Source organism: Patiria miniata, unplaced genomic scaffold (assembly GCF_015706575.1).
Source record: "Patiria miniata isolate m_02_andy unplaced genomic scaffold, ASM1570657v1 HiC_scaffold_27, whole genome shotgun sequence".
Classification (NCBI taxonomy): Eukaryota; Metazoa; Echinodermata; class Asteroidea; order Valvatida; family Asterinidae; genus Patiria; species Patiria miniata.
In genome coordinates, this window is record NW_024037066.1 from 8,108,562 (window position 1) to 8,128,532 (window position 19,971).

The 19,971-nt window shown below is 41.9% G+C and overlaps 2 protein-coding genes across 2 annotated transcripts; both read right to left on the reverse strand.

The window, feature by feature from the left end:
• Positions 1–171: 171 nt before the first annotated feature.
• LOC119734584 (mucin-5AC-like) lies at positions 172–19,190 on the reverse strand (the record flags this gene model as incomplete). Its single annotated transcript, XM_038208120.1, has 11 exons — positions 172–2,569; positions 3,174–3,245; positions 3,510–3,808; positions 4,285–4,382; positions 4,887–4,977; positions 5,797–6,025; positions 6,863–6,990; positions 7,978–8,130; positions 8,973–9,074; positions 9,615–9,707; positions 18,788–19,190. Coding segments are annotated over 11 exons (1,737 nt in total), but the record flags the coding sequence as incomplete, so codon positions are not given.
• LOC119734632 (50 kDa gamma-zein-like) lies at positions 13,187–13,995 on the reverse strand. The gene has a single exon (XM_038208178.1). It carries the CDS (start codon positions 13,919–13,921, stop codon positions 13,193–13,195), a length of 729 nt encoding a protein of 242 aa, XP_038064106.1. The 5' UTR covers positions 13,922–13,995; the 3' UTR covers positions 13,187–13,192.
• Positions 19,191–19,971: the final 781 nt, after the last annotated feature.

The window sequence follows — 19,971 nt, forward strand, 5'->3', positions numbered from 1 at the left end:
TATTGGGAGGGTAAATACCCCCTTATCCCCCCCCCCCCCCTCCTCCCGGCTACGCCTATGTTATTTGGTACTCTTAACACATCCTGTTATATAGGTCCATGACAAAAACATTTGGGGAAGGGTTTTTTCCCAGAATCATTTTGAAATAATTCACAATGGAACACCAGAATGTTATATTTTCTGACTCTGAATTTAAGCTAAATTATTTCATTATTGTTGACAAATATACTTTAAAAATAATTCTTATAAAAGACATGTATACAGGTTTATACAGGTTTACAAAGACAATGTGGCGCAGGATAATGTGTGATTAAAATATAATCGGAAAGAATGTAGTATCCAGACGCCACTTCAGTGGTTGTGTCAAGAGAGAGTCAAGAAAAGTATTTTCTAACAAAAATAGAAATATTTGTCAGTCTCAAATTCACGTCTTTTAAACATTTTTGCAATGACTGACCTTTATTGAGTTGATATATGACGAAAAAGTGTTGTCCGGTTGCAACATTCTTTCCATAAATCTCTGGGCGACAGTAAGACATCGTGTACGAAAGTATTGGATTTCAACAAATCAATCTTATGTATTGATATGTTTTGGTACGCGGTGGACTATTCGGCTTCTTAAAGATTCGCCAATGGTGCCCCAAGTCATGCGCCGACGTTAGCCGCACGCCTGCATGCATTCACCCTCTGGTGTAAGCCGCGTTGCTGTTCGCTCTCTTTGTCCCGGATAGATGTACAATTGTACTGGGGAGTACATGTATACAGCTCGATGCTGCCATTTTTTCGGCGCAAAGCAGCAAAATCAACCACACTATTCATCTCTGCCCTCACAGGTACCCATTTACTCCTGGGTGGAGAGAAGCAATGAATGACAAAGTGCCTTGCTCAAGGGCACACACACCATGACCCCAGGCTGGACTCGAACCCACAACCTGCAGCTTTACCCACAGACCACGAATCCAATGCCCTTAACCACGAGGCCACAGCACTCCATCAATATAGCCTACCTCTGTTTTGTCAACCTAACTCCTCAAGTACTGGAAGAGTTATCAGAGGGCCGGAATGTGAGGGCTTTGCAACTCGTGCTCCTTGATGTAACAACTGTGACCAACACCAGTTATGTAAAGGTAACACGTGAATTTATGCAACGGTGGTACACCACTGAATAAGTAGAAGTATTTCTTCATAAAGATAATACTCCTTTTAGCCCTTATATCGGCTTGAGAACCGATCGCCGCCCTGACCTTCGAATTTGGTCCATGTACACTTTTCTGGATCAGGCTGCATCGATCAACTATTTCGGTTTTCGGATTTTCGTCTATTCCCGCGAATATTATCCACAAACCCGACGATACTACAGGAACGATTTGTGCCACACCCGTTTGACATATCCGTTAAGAGTATCCATGCATAGTTCGTGCTACAACGCAGTTTACACCAGACGGTTTCAGGCGCACACATTGTGTGCGGTTTGCATCTGCCCATTACGTGAAGCACCATTAACGAATAATTTTCCGCCGCGCAAAAGCAGCTGAACAATCCTCCTAACATTGAATATTTAGAAAAGGTAAAGCACTGAATCTATAATTTAAAAAATATTTTAATGAACCACAACGGGAAACTGACTAGTTGTATTATACTTTGCTTTTCAAAGTTGAACAAAGAAATTGACTGGAGCGGGTTTTGAACCTGCAACCTCCAGTTTGCCGTTCCGATGCTCTACCAACTGAGCTATCCAACCGTGTGTCGGCGGTTCCCCATTTTATCAATGTCTTTGTTCAAGGCGCGCTAGTCAGAAGCCATAAATCCGTATATGCCACGTAGCCAGGGATCAGGTCCAAAGTCACAATGCTGCAAACCTGGGAAATAGCAAACGGCTATCACTCAAAGGGAATACGGCTTTCATTATAAAAATAAAACAACGTAACGTTAATATTAGCTGCATTATTTACCATATTCATATATAATTCCATTACTTAGGCCTAATTACAATTTAGAAGTTCGCTACTTTTATATATCAGCTGCGTTTATAATAGGCAACTGTGATCTGTCATCTACTTCCTATCGAAAACCATTATATAATTAACACTCACAAAACAACGGCGGCATTTAGTCAAAATAAACGACATGCCTACACTGTAAAAATATGCCACACTTGATACTAGCAGTTTTGAGCATAAAGCTGCTTCATTAAAGTTGTTTGCATAGTTCATATTTTCTCCTGACGTAATACTTTAATTAACGGTATCGCCCTGCTTAATTCTTCGTTAAAAATACGATATTAATTATAGTAAATATTTCAGCAACGTACACTAGGCTCATTCTGTGGTGATTCTTGGAGATAATGTTTGCTCTCACTATGTACATCGTAAAACAAATCTTTTAAGAATATAATGTTATAAAAAGAAAATTACTTGAAAATACCTCTCTCTACATAGAGGTAGTTTTAACTAAACTTATTTCACATTTTTCCCACGCCTCAAACGAGTAGTCCTGATGTTTAGTAATTGAAGCGATTCCGTCGGGAGCGACGAGCCGCCGCTCGGGCATCCTCTGCGTCTTCATTCACCTGAAAAAATATAACGGTAAGCATGGTGTATCATCTCTTGCTGCAAACTTTACCAAATCATTAGGTTCATAATAGATACGATAGCCTATCATTGACACCATGGGTTGTCATTTAGTATGATTTATAAGCCCACTCGACTTTTCGAATTTAAAGGATACAACAGGGTCGTAGCCAACCTGGTGGAAGGGGGGGGGGGGTTTCGGGTTTTTTTACCATTACGTGGATCTTCTAATGTGCAATAAACTGTTGATTATACAAGGAAATACATATTTTACCGTGAAGTGAACCTCTTCACCATTAAGTGGACCTTTTGATATGTATAACACAGTTGATTACGCATGGAAATGCTCCGTCGCGAGGATAAAAGTACGCATGCGGCCGATTGGGGGACCCCCTACGGCCCTGTACTACGAAAATGGTGTAAATATAATACTTGAAAAACAAAATCGACTGAAGAAAGTCCACCTGTTCAACTTTATTTCAGACGGTGCATTTCCCTTGCAGTGTAGCTCGCATAAAAACACCAAACGTTTGATAAATATTTGATAATAATATACAAAATGTTTGATAATATTTCAATATGCCAAGTAATAATTTAGCTTACCCATCGTTGATCATAGTGGAGAGCCTCCATGCCGGTTGCCACGTACGGCCTTGCGAACTCCGAGTGAAGACTCTGCACAAAGGTAAGCAACAACATCAGCAATTAAAGTTGATTTCGGTTTATGTTGATGAAAGTGTTAGCTAATCATATCTACAGCCGTTTTAAAACCCACAACACAATTAATGTTCACCCCCATATTTTGATGGATGAACCACAACAGAATCTAATACAAAATCGAACGTTCAAACGCTCTCCCAAACTACAAATATTGACAACCAAGAAGTTCACTTTGAAAACATCCCATTATGCCAGAGAGTTATACAGTAAGGCACCGACCTGCTGCATGTAGGGGGACCGCGCCAAAACCTGGGCCAGGTGTCCCATCCGCCGGTCGTCCAAATCCGACCCATTGTAGGCGCTGCCGGTAGCCACAGAGCGCGAATCGTACTCATCCAGGCTGAGGCTACGCCTACGGCCGAAGGCCATACGGCGCTGGTACTTGTTGAAAGCGCGCCGTCTCCAGTCATCGCGCTGGCGTCGACGGAGCAGGATGCAGCAGCACATGGCGATGCCGAAGAACGTGAGAATGAGTGCTACCACGCCCAGCATGATGAGCACGATTGCTACAGTGGGCACTGTATGAAAAAAAACAGGAAAAAGTGCAATGAAAAACGGGAATCGATCTGTATCACTTATTTCCGCCATGATCACATCTTGAACTTTACACGTTAATTCACAGTAGTTTAATCGACAATGTAACTCCTTTGCTTTTATTTATCTTAACTTATTAATAACTGTAAAAAAAAACTTCAGCAAATCTGCTTCCTTTTTTTTCTGGTCATTTTGAAGATGCGAATGTGAAAATAAAAGTGCAGATGAACTAAATTGAAATCTTCATATTGCAGGAACAGCGAGGATGCATTTGCAAAACGGACTTTGACGTTACTTCGCTATAATAAGCTAGCACAAAATCCTGCAATGTCAACCTCTATTTCATCCTATTCATAGATCACTTCTGTCTTTCCCTATACCATGCACAGGATCAATCCTGATAATATGTGTCGTGTATGGAGCGTTAGCTAGAATCAATGTCAAACTTCTAATAGCTCACATGGTGCCGCTGTCGTTGAGACCTGCACAGTTGTCGTTTCTGTGGTGAATTCCACGATTTCCGATTCACATTGAAGACCTGTGTATCCAGTTGCACAACTGCGAAAAGAGATAGAAAAACATTATAACAATAAATTACAAACGAGTATACTTTATTTATTATTATTATTATTATTATTATTATTATTATTATTTATTCGGCCAAATTACAAGATACAAGCAATCCACAAAAATAAACAAAAATAAACAAAAACAATCCAATCCAAGCTGGCCAGGATTGACAAAGTATAATAAAACACTGTGACTCGAAAGCCTGTCAATCCTAACTTGAATGGTACATGTAAAAATACAATAAAACATAGATACACAGTTCAATGAAATATAAGACCGCCTTAAAATTAAAACTTTAAAAGATTATTAGATTAAAAGGATTAACACTTAAAACACTGACAGAAGTACTGATACTTCTCCGTAAAATACCAGCTTTGTTTCCCCCAAGACAACAGCAGTCTTTAAGATTTGAATACAATAATCAGAACTGAAAACCTTTCCAAATAATTTCCGGCCAAAGTAAAAGCGTAGAATCAGTCCAATTAGGCCTACCTGCAGGTGTATATGAACTGTGGATACTGGCCAGTGACGTTACACGTCCCTCCATTCTGACAATAGTCTGTTGCACATGCTGTGGTTGATACTAGGAATTCAAAAGTCAGAGTTAAAAAGTAAGTTAATTGTTTGTTACTTTTCAATCGAAAGAACACTCTTTAATAATAGACATAATTTCCAGCGCCTTGAGTACCTAATTGTTGGTAGATACGTGTGCTATATAAGACTCCAGTATTGTTATTATTTTATATAAATTATGAAGACCTTTGCATATAGCGGCTATTGTGCAGGATTTATTTTTTACTTATTTTAATTTTTTTTAATTCCGTACCAATGAATGTGAACAAAAGGCCGGCTGTACAATGTAATGATAACAATGCAAAAGGTGTAAATTCATCAGAACTGGGCAGCAAACTAATGAGAACGTTCGTTTGGTTTGAAGTTAGAGCCCGAAACGTAGGGGGGGGGGGGGGGGTTGTGTTGGGGGTCGTCAGTGACACCACGAAGTAACACTGACGTGGATTTGAGTGCTCGCTACGCGCGCGCATTTTACAGAACCGAGCGATTTTCGTTTTCACGAAGTAACACTCATGTACACTGTGCGCTGAATCGGTCATTTTTGTTTTCACGAAGTAACACTCATCTTTATTTCACCAGTTTTAAGGCTTTTTATTAAAATTGTCTGTAATCCTACAAATAATAGGTATTAATTACATTCCTGTCAAACATTTGAAAACGCTTTAATCCAAATAGTATGAAAACGAAAATCGTTCCCGCCAGTGTCCGATGTGCGCGCGCACACTTGAGTGTCACTTCGTGTAAACAAGATTTGTCATTTGGCGGTTTTCACGAAGTAACACTGAATTGGACTTGGGTGTTACTTCGTGGTGTCGGTGACAAATCTTACCAAATGCGGTTGTTGTGTTGACTACGTTCAGTGTGGTTTGTCCATCGTTAAGAACCTGGCCCTCGTTTATGTCACCGTTTATAACCTCCATGACCATGTCGGCGGTGACGTTGGAGTTGGTCGATGTCGTCACAACGGCGTTGACAATGACGCTCCCACGCGCCACAGAGACACCGATGACAGAAATGACATTAGAAGTCAGCGGATCGAGTAAAAGGTGCCGAAGCATCTGTAAATGAGAGATGAAAATAGCATTGGCGTCAAGCAGCTCAGTCTTGTTTGCCATTGAAAGAAAACCAAACAAAAAGCTAAACAGTTACTTAAACGTTTTCTTTTTATAAAGACTACCCTAATTGCCCAATCTGTTGTCCTCTTAAGCTTCTAATTCTTCAACCTGCGCACTGCTTGCACGTCTGTTTGGCTTTTTGAAAAACAATTTTGTAAAAGGTGATACTGGCTAAAACCGATAGAGAGGTCTTGAACACACTTGTATCTCCACATATTGTGTCTCACGATAGTCTTAAAAGGTTCTTTACTGACTGATTTCTCTAGTTCTTGTTACTGTTATTTTAGTTGCACGTACGGAAGAAGCACGCTCTGGCTTTTTCCGATTGCCACATTTACCGTATATTTCCTTGTCAAGTATCTTGACAGAAGTAGGTATTTTGACCGATATTCATTGCCATCATGCCGACACTAAATGCCTGGGAAGTTTCAGTGTTCTATTCAAATCTGAAGTGTGAAAGAAAGAACTCCACATCGGATCCCGAACAGACACAAACTTGCTGCACTTGCACACAGTGTTATTCTTGAACTAAAGCTAAAATTTGTGATGTTGGTGGACTCCAATCTGGAACGGCAGAAGGCCACCAAAATGTAGAGAACATTCAGAATTTTTGAGCCCGTAGCATTTAACGCACTCTAGAACTGGCGTTCATGACCGAATCTGTTAGATTTATCTTTGTTTTCCATTGTGGTGTGTCTCATCTCGAAGCCTAGCTCTATGCTAAAAGTAATAAGTAGGCCTAGGAGCTGTTGGACCTACATGACACGATTCTGCACTTACCGCATCAGTCACAATTTTGAGAAAGGCTCTGGTGGCTGCTGCATTGGGATCATTGTAGACGTCGAGGAAAACGACTGCAGTCCCGTTCACTCCCAGCACACGCATCACTACTGTGATTGTACTCACGGCTGAAAAAAATGGGAGGTTAAAAAATAAGCATAGAATATGGTTTATAACCTCTCCTAGTATAACTTTGTTTATAGGGCCATTGCAATTTTCGAGTAATGATGAAATTACACTATTCCCCCTCTCTCCATATTTATTTAATTATTTTTTATTTTATTTATTGTTTATCCTGGGTAGACCTTTTAGTAGAACACTGTTTTTCAAAGGTGCCCAGCAGTTACAACAAGCATACGATAGTATAAAAAATAGAAAAACAAGCAAAAAAAACATTACAAAGATATAATTAAGAAGATTAATAAACAGTAAATTGAGACAAGGTTAATCACGGTTGTTACATTGGCAGTAAAAAGACAAAAACAAGACATACATGTACCATATAATATTAAACTATCAGGTTCGTGTAGAGGCGCTTAAAACTGGCAAGAGTGGGAGGCAATGGATGTTTAAGTGTCGCAGGGAGGTTGTTGAAAGAATTAATTCCACGAGACGCAAATTTACGTTTTCCTGCGTTAGATTTGGATAACGAAGGAACATTTGATAGCGCCTGAGGGACCACCGACTTGATGTACACTCCGCTGTATTAACATAAATTCAGTTGTGTGTATCCTGATATGCCTCGTTCTTAATTTGCAGTCACTAAATGCAAATCCCGGGACCAAACCCAACAATGCACTTGACATCCCAAGATGTTTCCCTTGTATTCCCCTCCCCCCCAAAAAAAAACCCAACCCCACCTGCTTCAAGGTTACAGGAATCATAAAAGTGATAACAGAATCACAAACACGGTCCTATAATTGTTTAAATTAACACCATCGATCCTCCTGCTCCTACTATCATATTGCTTATACCATTTTGGGAATAACCCTGCTAAATCGCTTCCCAAAAGTGAAACTTTACCCAATTGTGGACCATAGGTCCTATTGTTCTCTATTGTTATAGGTTACTGCTGAACGCGTTTATATTAATAAAAACAAAATGGATGGACCCACCCGTGTTACTGCAGACTCCGTTGGTACTGGTTAGGACATATCCATCTAAGGCGCGACACTCACATGTGTAGCCGTCAGCATTTGTAGTATCTCTGACGCAGTACTCGCCTTCGCCCGAGCAAAGGGTTGGCGTAGTCACACATGGGTCCGGCTCTGTACCAACAGATATAACCATTGCAAGGACTCAGTAAGCTGTCATTGATTTTGCAGTATTTTTGCAATTGGTTAATGAGTAGTTTATACTTAAACCCCTCTCTTTCATCTTCATCCCGTGCCAATTCTTGGTATTCGTGTGTTTACGGTAACCTGATCTACCAGGATTTTTCAAGCAAAATTGGCGGCCTCCACATATTTGGCCATATTTGGCCAATGGGCCAATAATAATAAAAAAGTATACTTTGAACTTGTTTGGTGTCTAATTGGCAAATTAAACAAACAAGTTAACTGAACGGATGAATAATAAAAGACAGACTAATATCAACAAAAAAAGTACAAAATATAATTATTTTCCTATCCTGGAATTTTGTTATGGCGTTACCGTAAATACACAATTTTGATTGGCCTTACTGTTATATCATCGTGTTGTCTTCAACAACATCCATACCAACACTACATCAACGTGGAAAGAAGCCTCACTAAAAATTGGTAATTCTGACATACTCATCTTCTACCCTGATAACCAGTTGTGAACTCAAAATGAAGGTTGGGGTATAGCCTATCGCCGTATCTGTTGAATGAGCTGCCTGCTCATCCGACAAGGACCTTGTCGTTTTCTGTGTTAAAGGCCTCGTTAAAAGTTTCTTATTCCCGGAATCTAGTTGATCTTTTTTTCAATGAGTATTTCAAGTTATATTTGTAAAAGTTTCTGTTGGAGTGTGTCCGCGTGCATACCTGTTTTGGTCTTGGTACTCAGTGTAAAGGAGATATGCTTGTTAAAAAAACCCTGTATAAATGCTTAATCATAATTATTGTTGTCAATTGTTTTTAAATCTCACCTTCGCACGTAACACCTGACATTCCATTAGGGCAAACGCACTCACAATTGACCGCATCAAACGTGGCCCCGTTTAAACAGGAGGTGCTTGTCAGCGGACAATCTGTAAAGTCAAAATAAAACCCGTGATATTTCGAATTCCCTCAGTTTAGTTAATTCAAGTCTTTTGTGACTTTAAAATAATTTCTGGTAATATATGTGACGTCAAAATTGAAAACTCCAAGCGGTCTAAACAGATTTTTATACGCAGTTACCATATTTTACAGGTTATGTTATAGAGAACATGGAGAGGAATCTCATGGCAACATTCCGATCAATAGTTTATATTCTAAGTTCTCTTTCTTAATGCCACGACATATTGTTACCTTTTGTCAGAAACGGTATCTTTATCGAGATATAAACTGCTCAAGATTTTTGAGTACTTTTTGGAATCATTTAGAGAACCTTCAAGTTTACACAAAAAAATTTCAGTAAACGCTCTATAGGAAGGGTCGACCTTTTTTCAGGGTTTCTTGGAAGCAAGCGTCATTTTATAAACAGTAAAAAGGAAAAGTGGACACAGGTGCGTCATTTGAGAAGTTTTCAAGTTCACTTGGATTCCACTTAAGGCCTATGGTCGGTGTGTTCTTGCAAGTACTCTTACTCGAGCAGGTCGTTCCATTGAAGGCCTGTGCGCAGTTGCAGACGCAGCTTTGGGCGTCTAGAGTCCCTCCATTCAAACAGCTCAGCGAACAGCCTAAAACATGGAAACAATGTAAAAATAGATTAAATTATGGGTCGAGACATATCTTCTGGATGTGAAAAAGGAAGTTAGATTCTGTTGCAATGCTTGTAATTTTTTTAATAGGTTTCCCGCAGTCGGATATTATTATGTTTTTTTTTCGAGTTTGGATTAATCAATCCTTTGGTGACGAAATCGCGTAAAGTTATCTCACCTGTGTTTGTACATGTAACAAGGGACGTTCCCAAAGGGCACTCTGTCGGGGAAAACAGAGATTATATTTCCAATTTACTTTGCTTTTTCTGTTCGTCTCCTGGAAATTATAACTAAAATTGTGGGCTGGGCTTTCAGTCCTTACATGATTTTGGGGGCTTTAGCCGGAAATACAGTTCATGGGTTTTCTTTTCACCTCTGAAAAGGCATAATTACCCCCTCTATCTTGTGTTCCTATTCATCCTTCGGTTAAGAAAGCATGTGAACGGTTAAGTAACCGTTGTTTATTCCATTACTGGAGAAAACTTAATACAAAGTCATATTTTAATTGAACATTTGGAAATTGATAAAGCATTAACTTTCGCCTGAGATATTTGTTTCTATATCACTGGATAAAGTCATCGCATAATACATAAAACTGCGAACGTCATATTTAGAACTTTCTAAATACATTTGCGTTGTATAACCCTCATTTAAAAGAGAACATTCGAATAGGCCTGCATGTACGTGCATGTAGGACTACTTTGTTTTTAAAAATTACACGATAGAAAAAAATTAAAATGTTCTGGATTACAGAGCCAATATACTGTATTATCTGCCAGCTTTTACCATAGCCTACATTAATGTCGATTGCGCTAGCCAATAACTAATTCTGCAAATTTAACTAAGAATTGAATAAAAGCACGAAACGTTTCTAGCAAAACTATTTGTCGTTTCACTGAATTAACTAGAACGGATCACAGTAACTACTTTCAAAATTCCATTCAATGATAAAGAGACTTATCGTTTTAACGATGGTACTACAGCCCACTTTGTTTCCCAAAAAGCGCAAGACTAACAAAAGCAAGAATATATCATGCAAATCATTTGCTTAATATACTTTTAGAGTTGCGTTAGCTTTTTTTGTTTAACTAAACAGTTTTTTGCCAAACAGCACACATGTTCCACTTGAAGAAACAGATGTTTCGCTCCATCGTTAGCCAAACTCTCACACTACACTACACTACACTTCAACCAACGTTGTTTCCAAACAAACAAATATACGCGGTAGCAATCGGCAGCCAAGACACACCAACGGCTAGAGCATCAATTCGTTAACATTATTTAACATAATCTATATAATTACGGCAAGTCAAACAAAAACTCGGTTTAGGAAGCACTTAAAAGCGATTTTGAAAACCTTATCTACTTAATTCCAGTCAAAGCAGAAGCAATAAAACGTAAAATAAGCGCAGCCACTAAAAACTCGCAGCCTAAAATGCCGCAGCAGAATGCTTCACGATCAGCATCCAAATAACACTGCACATGTGCCTTACCGGGGACTGTTGTTGGTTCGGTAGTTGGGTCCATCGTTGTGGTTATCGGTTGCTGTGTAGTTGTTTGTTCAAGTGTGGTTGTTGGTACAGATGTGGCTATAATTACAGGTGTGTTTGTTATTGCAGAAGTGCTTGTAAGTTCTGGGGTGGTTGTGGCTAAAGGTGTTGTTTGTTCAGTTATGGTCGTTGATCCCTGTGTGGTTGTTGGTCCATCTGTGTTTGTTGGTCCCTGTGTAGTTGTAGGTGCTGCTGTATTTGTTGGTCCTTGTGTAATTGTTGGTGCATCTGTGTTTGTTGGTCCCTGTGTGGTTGTTGGTCCATCTGTGTTTGTTGATCCCTGTGTGGTTGTTGGCCCATCTGTGTTTGTTGATCCCTGTGTGGTTGTTGTTGCGGCTGTGGTTGTTGGTACTGATGTGGTTGTTGGTTCAATTGTAGTTGTTGGTTCTGGCGTAGTTGTTGGTCCAGCTGTTGTTTGTGCAGCTGTACCTGTTGCAGCCGCTACCGTTGTCTGTGCAGCAGTTGTTTGTTCAGCTGTATTTATTAAAGGTGTGTTTGTTATTACAGAAGTGGTTGTAAGTTCTGGGGTGGTTGTGGCTAAAGGTGTTGTTTGTTCAGTTACGGTCGTTGATCCCTGAGTGGTAGTTGGTGCATCTGTGTTTGTTGGTCCCTGTGTGGTTGTTGGTGCATTTGTGTTTGTTGGCCCCTGTGTGGTTGTTGGTGCATCTGTGTTTGTTGGACCCTGTGTGGTTGTTGGTCCATCGGTGTTTGTTGGTCCCTGTGTGGTAGTTGGTGCATCTGTGTTTGTTGGTCCCTGTGTGGTAGTTGGTGCATCTGTGGTCGTTGGTCCATGTGTGGTTGTTGGTGCATCTGTGTTTGTTGGACCCTGTGTGGTTGTTGGTGCATCTGTGTTTGTTGGACCCTGTGTGGTTGTTGGTGCATCTGTGTTTGTTGGTCCCTGTGTGGTTGTTGGTGCATCTGTGTTTGTTGGTCCCTGTGTGGTTGTTGGTGCATCTGTGTTTGTTGGTTCCTGTCCGGTAGTTGGTGCATCTGTGTTTGTTGGTCCCTGTGTGGTAGTTGATGCATCTGTGTTTGTTGGTCCCTGTGTGGTTGTTGGTACATCTGTGTTAGTTGATCCCTGTGTGGTTGTTGGTGCATCTGTGTTTGTTGGTTCCTGTGTGGTTGTTGGTGCATCTGTGTTTGTTGGTCCCTGTGTGGTTGTTAGTGCATCTGTGTTTGTTGGTCCATGTGTGGTAGTTGATGCATCTGTGTTTGTTGGTCCCTGTGTGGTTGTTGGTACATCTGTGTTAGTTGATCCCTGTGTGGTTGTTGGTGCATCTGTGTTTGTTGGTTCCTGTGTGGTTGTTGGTGCATCTGTGTTTGTTGGTCCCTGTGTGGTTGTTGGTTCAGGTGTAGTTGCTGGTCCCTGTGTGGTTGTTGGTTCAGGTGTAGTTGTTGGTCCCTGTGTGGTTGTTGGTGCATCAGTGTTTGTTGGTCCCTGTGTGGTTGTTGGTGCATCTGTGTTTGTTGGTCCCTGTGTGGTTGTTGGTGCATCTGTGTTTGTTGGACCCTGTATGGTTGTTGGTATATCGGTGTTTGTTGGACCCTGTGTGGTAGTTGGTGCATCTGTGTTTGTTGGTCCCTGTGTGGTTGTTGGTGCATCTGTGTTTGTTGGTCTCTGTGTGGTTGTTGGTCCATCTGTGTTTGTTGGTCCCAGTGTGGTTGTTGGTCCATCTGTGCTGGTTGGTCCAGCCGTGGTTGTTGGTACATCTGTGTTAGTTGATCCCTGTGTGGTTGTTGGTGCATCTGTGTTTGTTGGTTCCTGTGTGGTTGTTGGTGCATCTGTGTTTGTTGGTCCCTGTGTGGTTGTTGGTTCAGGTGTAGTTGCTGGTCCCTGTGTGGTTGTTTGTGCAGCTGTAGTTGTTGCAGCCGCTACCGTTGTCTGTGCAGCAGTTGTCTGTTCAACTGCAGTTGTTACTTCAATTGTGGTCGTTGGTCCCTGTGTGGTTGTTGGTCCTTCTGTGTTAGTTGATCCCTGTGTGGTTGTTGGTCCATCTGTGTTAGTTGATCCCTGTGTGGTTGTTGGTGCATCTGTGTTTGTTGGTCCCTGTGTGGTTGTTGGTGCATCGGTGTTTGTTGGTCCCTGTGTGGTTGTTGGTTCAGGTGTAGTTGCTGGTCCCTGTGTGATTGTTGGTTCAGGTGTAGTTGTTGGTCCCTGTGTGGTTGTTGGTGCATCTGTGTTTGTTGGTCCCTGTGTGGTTGTTGGTGCATCTGTGTTTGTTGGTCCCTGTGTGGTTGTTGGTGCATCTGTGTTTGTTGGTCCCTGTGTGGTTGTTGGTGCATATGTGTTTGTTGGTCCCTGTGTGGTTGTTGGTGCATCTGTGTTTGTTGGTCCCTGTGTGGTTGCTGGTTCAGGTGTAGTTGCTGGTCCCTGTGTGGTTGTTGGTTCAGGTGTAGTTGTTGGTCCCTGTGTGGTTGTTGGTGCATCTGTGTTTGTTGGTTCCTGTGTGGTTGTTGGTGCATCTGTGTTTGTTGGTCCCTGTGTGGTTGTTGGTGCATCTGTGTTTGTTGGTCCCTGTGTGGTTGTTGGTGCATCTGTGTTTGTTGGTCCCTGTGTTGTTGTTGGTGCATCTGTGTTTGTTGGTCCTTGTGTGGTTGCTGGTGCATCTGTGTTTGTTGGTCCCTGTGTGGTAGTTGGTGCATCTGTGTTTGTTGGTCCCTGGGTGGTTTGTGCTGGTGTAGTTGTTGGTTCAACAGTGGTTATTGGTTCAACAGTGGTTGTTGGTTCAACAGTGGTTGTTGGTACAGCAGTGGTTGTTGGTTTAGCAGTGGTTGTTGGTTCAACAGTGGTTGTTGGCTCAGGAGTGGTAGTTCGTTCAACAGTGGTTGTTGGATCTGCTGTGGTTATTGGTTCAAGCGTGGTTGTTGGTTCAGCTGTGGTTGTTGGTTGAGGTGTTGTTGGTTCGGGAATTGTTGTTGGTTCAGGTGATGTTGTTCGTTCAGCTGTGGTTGTTGGTTCAAGTGTGCTTGTGGGATCGGGTGTGGTTGTGGGCTCAGGTGTGGTTGTTGGTTCAACAGTGGTTGTTTTTGGTTCGGGCGTCGTTGTTGGTTCAGGTGTTGTCGGTTCAGCTGTGGTTGTTGGCTCAGGTGTGGTTGTGGGATCGGGTGTTGTTGTGGTTTCAAGTGTGGTTGTTGGTTCAACAGTGGTTGTTGATTCAGGTGTGGTTGTTGGTTCAGCAGTCGTTGTTGGTTCAACAGTGGTTGTTGGCTCAGGAGTGGTAGTTGGTTCAAGTGTTGTTGTTGGTTCTGGTGTGGTTGTTGGTTCAAGCGTGGTTGTCGGTTCAGCTGTGGTTGTTGGTTGAGGTGTTGTTGGTTCGGGAGTCGTTGTTGGTTCAGGTGCTGTTGTTGGTTCAGCTGGGGTTGTTGGCTCAAGTGTGCTTGTGTGATCGGGTGTGGTTGTGGGCTGAGGTGTGGTTGTTGGTTCAACAGTAATTGTTGGTTCAACAGTGGTTGTTGTTTCAACAGTGGTTGCTGGTTCAGGAGTGGTTGTTGGTTCATTTATGGTTGTTGGTTCAGGTGTGGTTGTTGGTTCTGCTGTGGTTGTTTGGCCTGGTGTAGTTGTTGGTTCTGGTGTGGTTGTTGGTTCAGTTGTAGTTGTTGGTTCAGGTGTTGTTGTGGGTTCGGGTGTGGTTGTTGGTTGAGGTGTTGTTGTTGGTTCGGGATTTGCTGTTGGTTCAGGTGTGGTTGTTGGCTCAGATGTTGTTGTGGGTTCGGGTGTGGTTGTTGGTTGAGGTGTTGTTGTTGGTTCGGGAGTTGTTGTTGGTTCAGTTGTAGTTGTTGGTTCAGGTGTTGTTGTGGGTTCGGGTGTGGTTGTTGGTTGAGGTGTTGTTGTTGGTTCGGGTGTTGTTGTGGTTTCAGGTGTGGTTGTTGGTTCAACAGTGGTTGTTGGTTCAGGTGTGGTTGTTGGTTCAGCAGTGGTTGTTGGTTCAACAGTGGTTGTTGGCTCAGGAGTGGTAGTTGGTTCAAGTGTTGTTGTTGGTTCTGGTGTGGTTGTTGGTTCAAGTGTGGTTGTTGGGTCAGGTGTGGTTGTTGGTTGAGGTGTTGTTGGTTCCGGAGTCGTTGTTGGTTCAGGTGTTGTTGTTGGTTCAGGTGTTGTTGTTGGTTCAGCTGTGGTTGTTGGCTCAGGAGTGGTCGTTGGATCGGGTGTGGTTGTTGGTTCAGGTGTGGTTGTTGGTTCAACAGTGGTTGTTGGTTGAGGTGTGGTTGTTGGTTCAATAGTGGTTGTTGGTTCAAGTGTGGTTGTTGGTTCAGCAGTAGTTGTTGGTTCAACAGTGGTTGTGGGCTCAGGAGTGGTCATTGGTTCAAGTGTTGTTGTTGGTTCTGGTGTGGTTGTTGGTTCAAGTGTGGTTGTTGGTTGAGGTGTGTTTGTTGGTTGAGGTGTTGTTGTTGGTTCGGGAGTCGTTGTTGGTTCAACAGTGGTTGTTGGCTCAGGAGTTGTAGTTGGCTCAGGTGTGGTTGTTGGATCGGGTGTGGTTGTGGGTTCAGGTGTGGTTGTTGGTTCAACAGTGGTTGTTGGCTCAGGTGTTGTTGTAAATTCGGGAGTCGTTGGTTCAGGTGTGGTTGTTGGTTCAGCTGTGGTTGTTGGCTCAGGTGTGGTTGTGGGATCGGGTTTGATTGTTGGTTCGGCTGTGGTTGTTGGTTCAGGTGTGGTTGTTGGTTCAGGTGTTGTTGTAGGTTCGGGAGTCGTTTTTGGTTGAGGTGTGGTTGTTGGTTCAGCTGTGGTTGTTGGCTCAGGTGTGGTTGTTGGATCGGGTGTGGTTGTGGGTTCAGGTGTGGTTGTTGGTTCAGCTGTGGTTGTTGGCTCAGGTGTGGTTGTTGGATCGGGTGTGGTTGTGGGATCAGGTGTGGTTGTTGGTTCAGCTGTGGTTGTTGGCTCAGGTGTGGTTGTGGGATCGGATGTGGTTGTTGGTTCAGGTGTGGTTGTTGGTTCAACAGTGGTTGTTGGTTTAGGTGTGGTTGTTGGTTCAGGTGTGGTTGTTGGTTCAGGTGTGGTTGTTTGTTCAACAGTGGTTGTTGGTTCAGGTGTGGTTGTTGGTTCGGCTGTGGTTGTTGGTTCAGGTGTGGTTGTTGGTTCAACAGTGGTTGTTGGTTTAGGTGTGGTTGTTGGTTCTGATGTGGTTGTTGGTTCAAGTGTGGTTGTTGTTTCTGGTGTGGTTGTTGGTTCGGGTGTGGTTGTTGGTTCAGGTGTGGTTGTTGTTTGTTTCGTGGTTGTTGGTTCGGGTGTGGTTGTTGGTTCGGGTGTAGTCGTTTGTTCAGGTGCGGTTGTTGGTATGGGTGTGGTTGTTGGTTCAGGTGTGGTTGTTGGTTCTGTTGTGGTTGTTGGTTCAGGTGTGGTTGTTGGTTCAGGTGTGGATGTAAGTTCAGTTGTAGTTGTTTGTTGTGCTGTAGTGGTTTGTTGAGCAGAAGATATTGGTTGTGTAGTAGTAGTAGTAGCTTCCGATGAAGTTGTTTCGTCGGTAGTTGCTAGGAATTGGGGATTAAACAAAGACGGACGGAATGTTACGCATTCTAGTTGCTTTAAGACTTGTTCAATTTCGTTTTGTCATTTAGGAGCTATATTGCTTATGCTTGCTTTGTCCAATGCGACAAAGGAAATACTGCAGTTCAAGAAGAGCAGATTGCAATAGAATTTTCGGTAGAATGTTAATTCCAGGCGTATCCTGTATTACCCTTCATCAGTTTTAATCGGAAAAACGGGTTATGAAATATCTACAATTTTTTTATCACGAAAACAACCGTCTTGTCATTTCGACTTGCATTTCAATAGACATATGCCTATAGCGACTTCCATCAGTGACCGCATGAAATATTTGGAATTCCTGGCATCCCGAACATTGAGTGAGAACTATCAGAAGCTGCTTACAGAAAAAAATGTTCTATGACAACATGTTTTTAATTATAAAATACAATAATACATAAAAGATAGTCGATGAACACTTGAATATTTGTCCCATTAACGAATATTTACACTGAACAGCCCAGCCACACAATTATTTGGTCAGGAATGAAATTCCAAGTAATGTTAAACTTTGTCGCTGTTTCAAGTTTACCATGAACAAGAGTTATTCATCTAGGACTTTGTTACACGTTAGAACAGAACAACATAAGAACTAGAACACTTATGAGACTCCCCAAAAAAGAAGAATACTGGAATAGCTGAACGACGAACAGCATCGTTCTGTATTACGTTAAACTGGATTCGATCTCACGTTAATAATAACTCGTTTGGGGTAAGAAAATTGAGATCTGACCAGACAAAATTATCGCTTTCTTGATGCGAGGCTTAATATACTATTTGAAACATTCAATCAGCATTCCGGAAATGGATAAAAGGACATTCAGATATTGTGAGGGTTCGATTCCCCTCAAAAACCCATCACTCGTAAAGCAGTCGATTGGTGTGTGTGTGTGTGTGTGTGTGGGGGGGGGGGGGGGGGGTGATACCCTTTTGGACATTTCCAATGCTCTCTGGATACAGGAAAGAATGGCATGGATTGTGATACTGAATATCATTGCTAAATAAACGTAAATTTTGCCTTTCATATTCATGAGCGACAGTTAAATTGATTTAACAAGCTTTACTCCGAATGTTTCAATCAATGTTCTCTTAACGTTGGATGTATTGCAATTAAAAAAATCGGAAAACATCAAATAATTCACGGTCCTTAGATTTACACATAAATTGTACCACTCGTTTATCACTCATACCCAGGATGGGATATTACCATCATGATGACCTTAGGCGAAAATGAGCCGAAAGTGGATGCAATGGAATTTCTGCTCATGGGTGACAACATTATTGATTGTCTTCTTCATGAGCCTACCAAACTGTGTAGGGGCGCTCCTATTTCAAAGTACATAGATTAAAACAATCCACTTTTCATCAGCGGTCTTGCTCACCCAGAGGATATGAAGGAGAAACGTTGCATTTGCTTGTTGGATTTTTCACCAATAAAAAAAATAAGGCTGATCCAGAGAAAAGACTTTATCTTACTCAAAATACCTGCTATCAGTAGATTATGCATTGTTATGCATCTTATTTTCAAATGCAGCAATTACTCTACAAAAGATTGCAAAAACTGGAAAAAAATCACTTCCTCTTTCCAAAAAAAGAGTAAGCCGCCAGCAAATTAGCTGACCGTCTCTCAACAACTTCTTAAACAATTCCTACGGTAACTATGCTTTTGGGCAAAAAGGCAGAAATGACGTATTGGAATTAACAGGGAATCTTAAACTTGATCACCAGTTTCAGATGTATTTATAAGTGGCCTTTACAAATATGTTTGTATGCAAAACAAAATAAGAAAATACACAATATAATTATTTTACTTTGAGTTGAAAAGCAAACGATGACCAAAGAAATTAACAACAAAGATTTCACACAAGAAAATAACAGAGTGCTTTCCAAATGTTTCAGAGGTAACAGCCTCATGCTGTTGCACTTTAAGTAATTGACGAATGCTCCTAACAGGAAATATCAAAAACAATCCAAATCAAATAAAAACTTACCAAGGGTTGACGCCACTGGTGTAGTAGTTGGCGGTATCGTCGTGACAAAGTGAGCTGTGGTCGTTGGTTCAGGTGTGGTTCTTGGTTCAGGTGTGGTTGTTGGTTCAGGTGTGGTTGTTGGTTCAGGTGTGGTTGTTGGTTCAACAGTAGTTGTTGGTTCAGGTGTTGTTGTTTGTTCTCGTGTTGTTGTTGGTTCTGGTGTGGTTGTTTGGTCTGGTGTAGTTGTTGGTTCAGCTGTGGTTGTTGGCTCAACAGTGGTTGTTGGTTCAACAGTGGTTGTTGGTTCAACAGTGGTTGTTGGTTCAGGTGTTGTTGGTTCTGGTGTTGTTGTTGTTTCTGGTGTTGTTGTTGGTTCTGGTGTGGTTGTTTGGTTTGGTGTAGTTGTTGGTTCAGGTGTGGTTGTTGGTTCAGGTGTGGTTGTTGGTTCAAGTGTTGTTGTGGGTTCGGGTCCAACAGTGGTTGTTGGTTCAAAAGTGGTTGTTGGTTTAACAGTGGTTGTTGGTTCAGAAGTGGTTGTTAGTTCAACAGTGGTTGTTGGTTCAACAGTGGTTGTTGGTTCAACAGTGGTTGTTGGCTCAGGTGTGGTTGTTGGTTCAACAGTGGTTGTTGGTTCAAAAGTGGTTGTTTGTTCAACAGTGGTTGTTGGTTCAACAGTGGTTGTTGGTTCAACAGTGGTTGTTGATTCAACAGTGGTTGTTGGTTCAACTGTGGTTGTTGGTTCAACAGTAGTTGTTGGTTCAACAGTGGTTGTTGGTTCGACAGTGGTTGTTGGTTCGACAGTGGTTGCTGGTTCAACAGTGGTTGTTGGTTCAACAGTGGTTGTTGGTTCAGGTGTGGTTGTTGGTTCAACAGTGGTTGTTGGTTCAGGTGTGGTTGTTGGTTCAACAGTGGTTGTTGATTCAACAGTGGTTGTTGTTTCAACAGTAGTTGTTTGTTCAACAGTGGTCGTTGGTTCAGGTGTGGTTGTTGGTTCAACAGTTGTTGTAGGTTCAACAGTGGTTGTTGGTTCAACAGTGGTTGTTGGTTCAACAGTGGTTGTTGGTTCAGGTGTGGTTGTTGGTGCAACAGTGGTTGTAGGTTCAACAGTGGTTGTTGGTTCAACAGTGGTTGTTGGTTCAACAGTGGTTGTTGGTTCAGGTGTGGTTGTTGGTTCAACAGTGGTTGTTGGTTCAACAGTGGTTGTT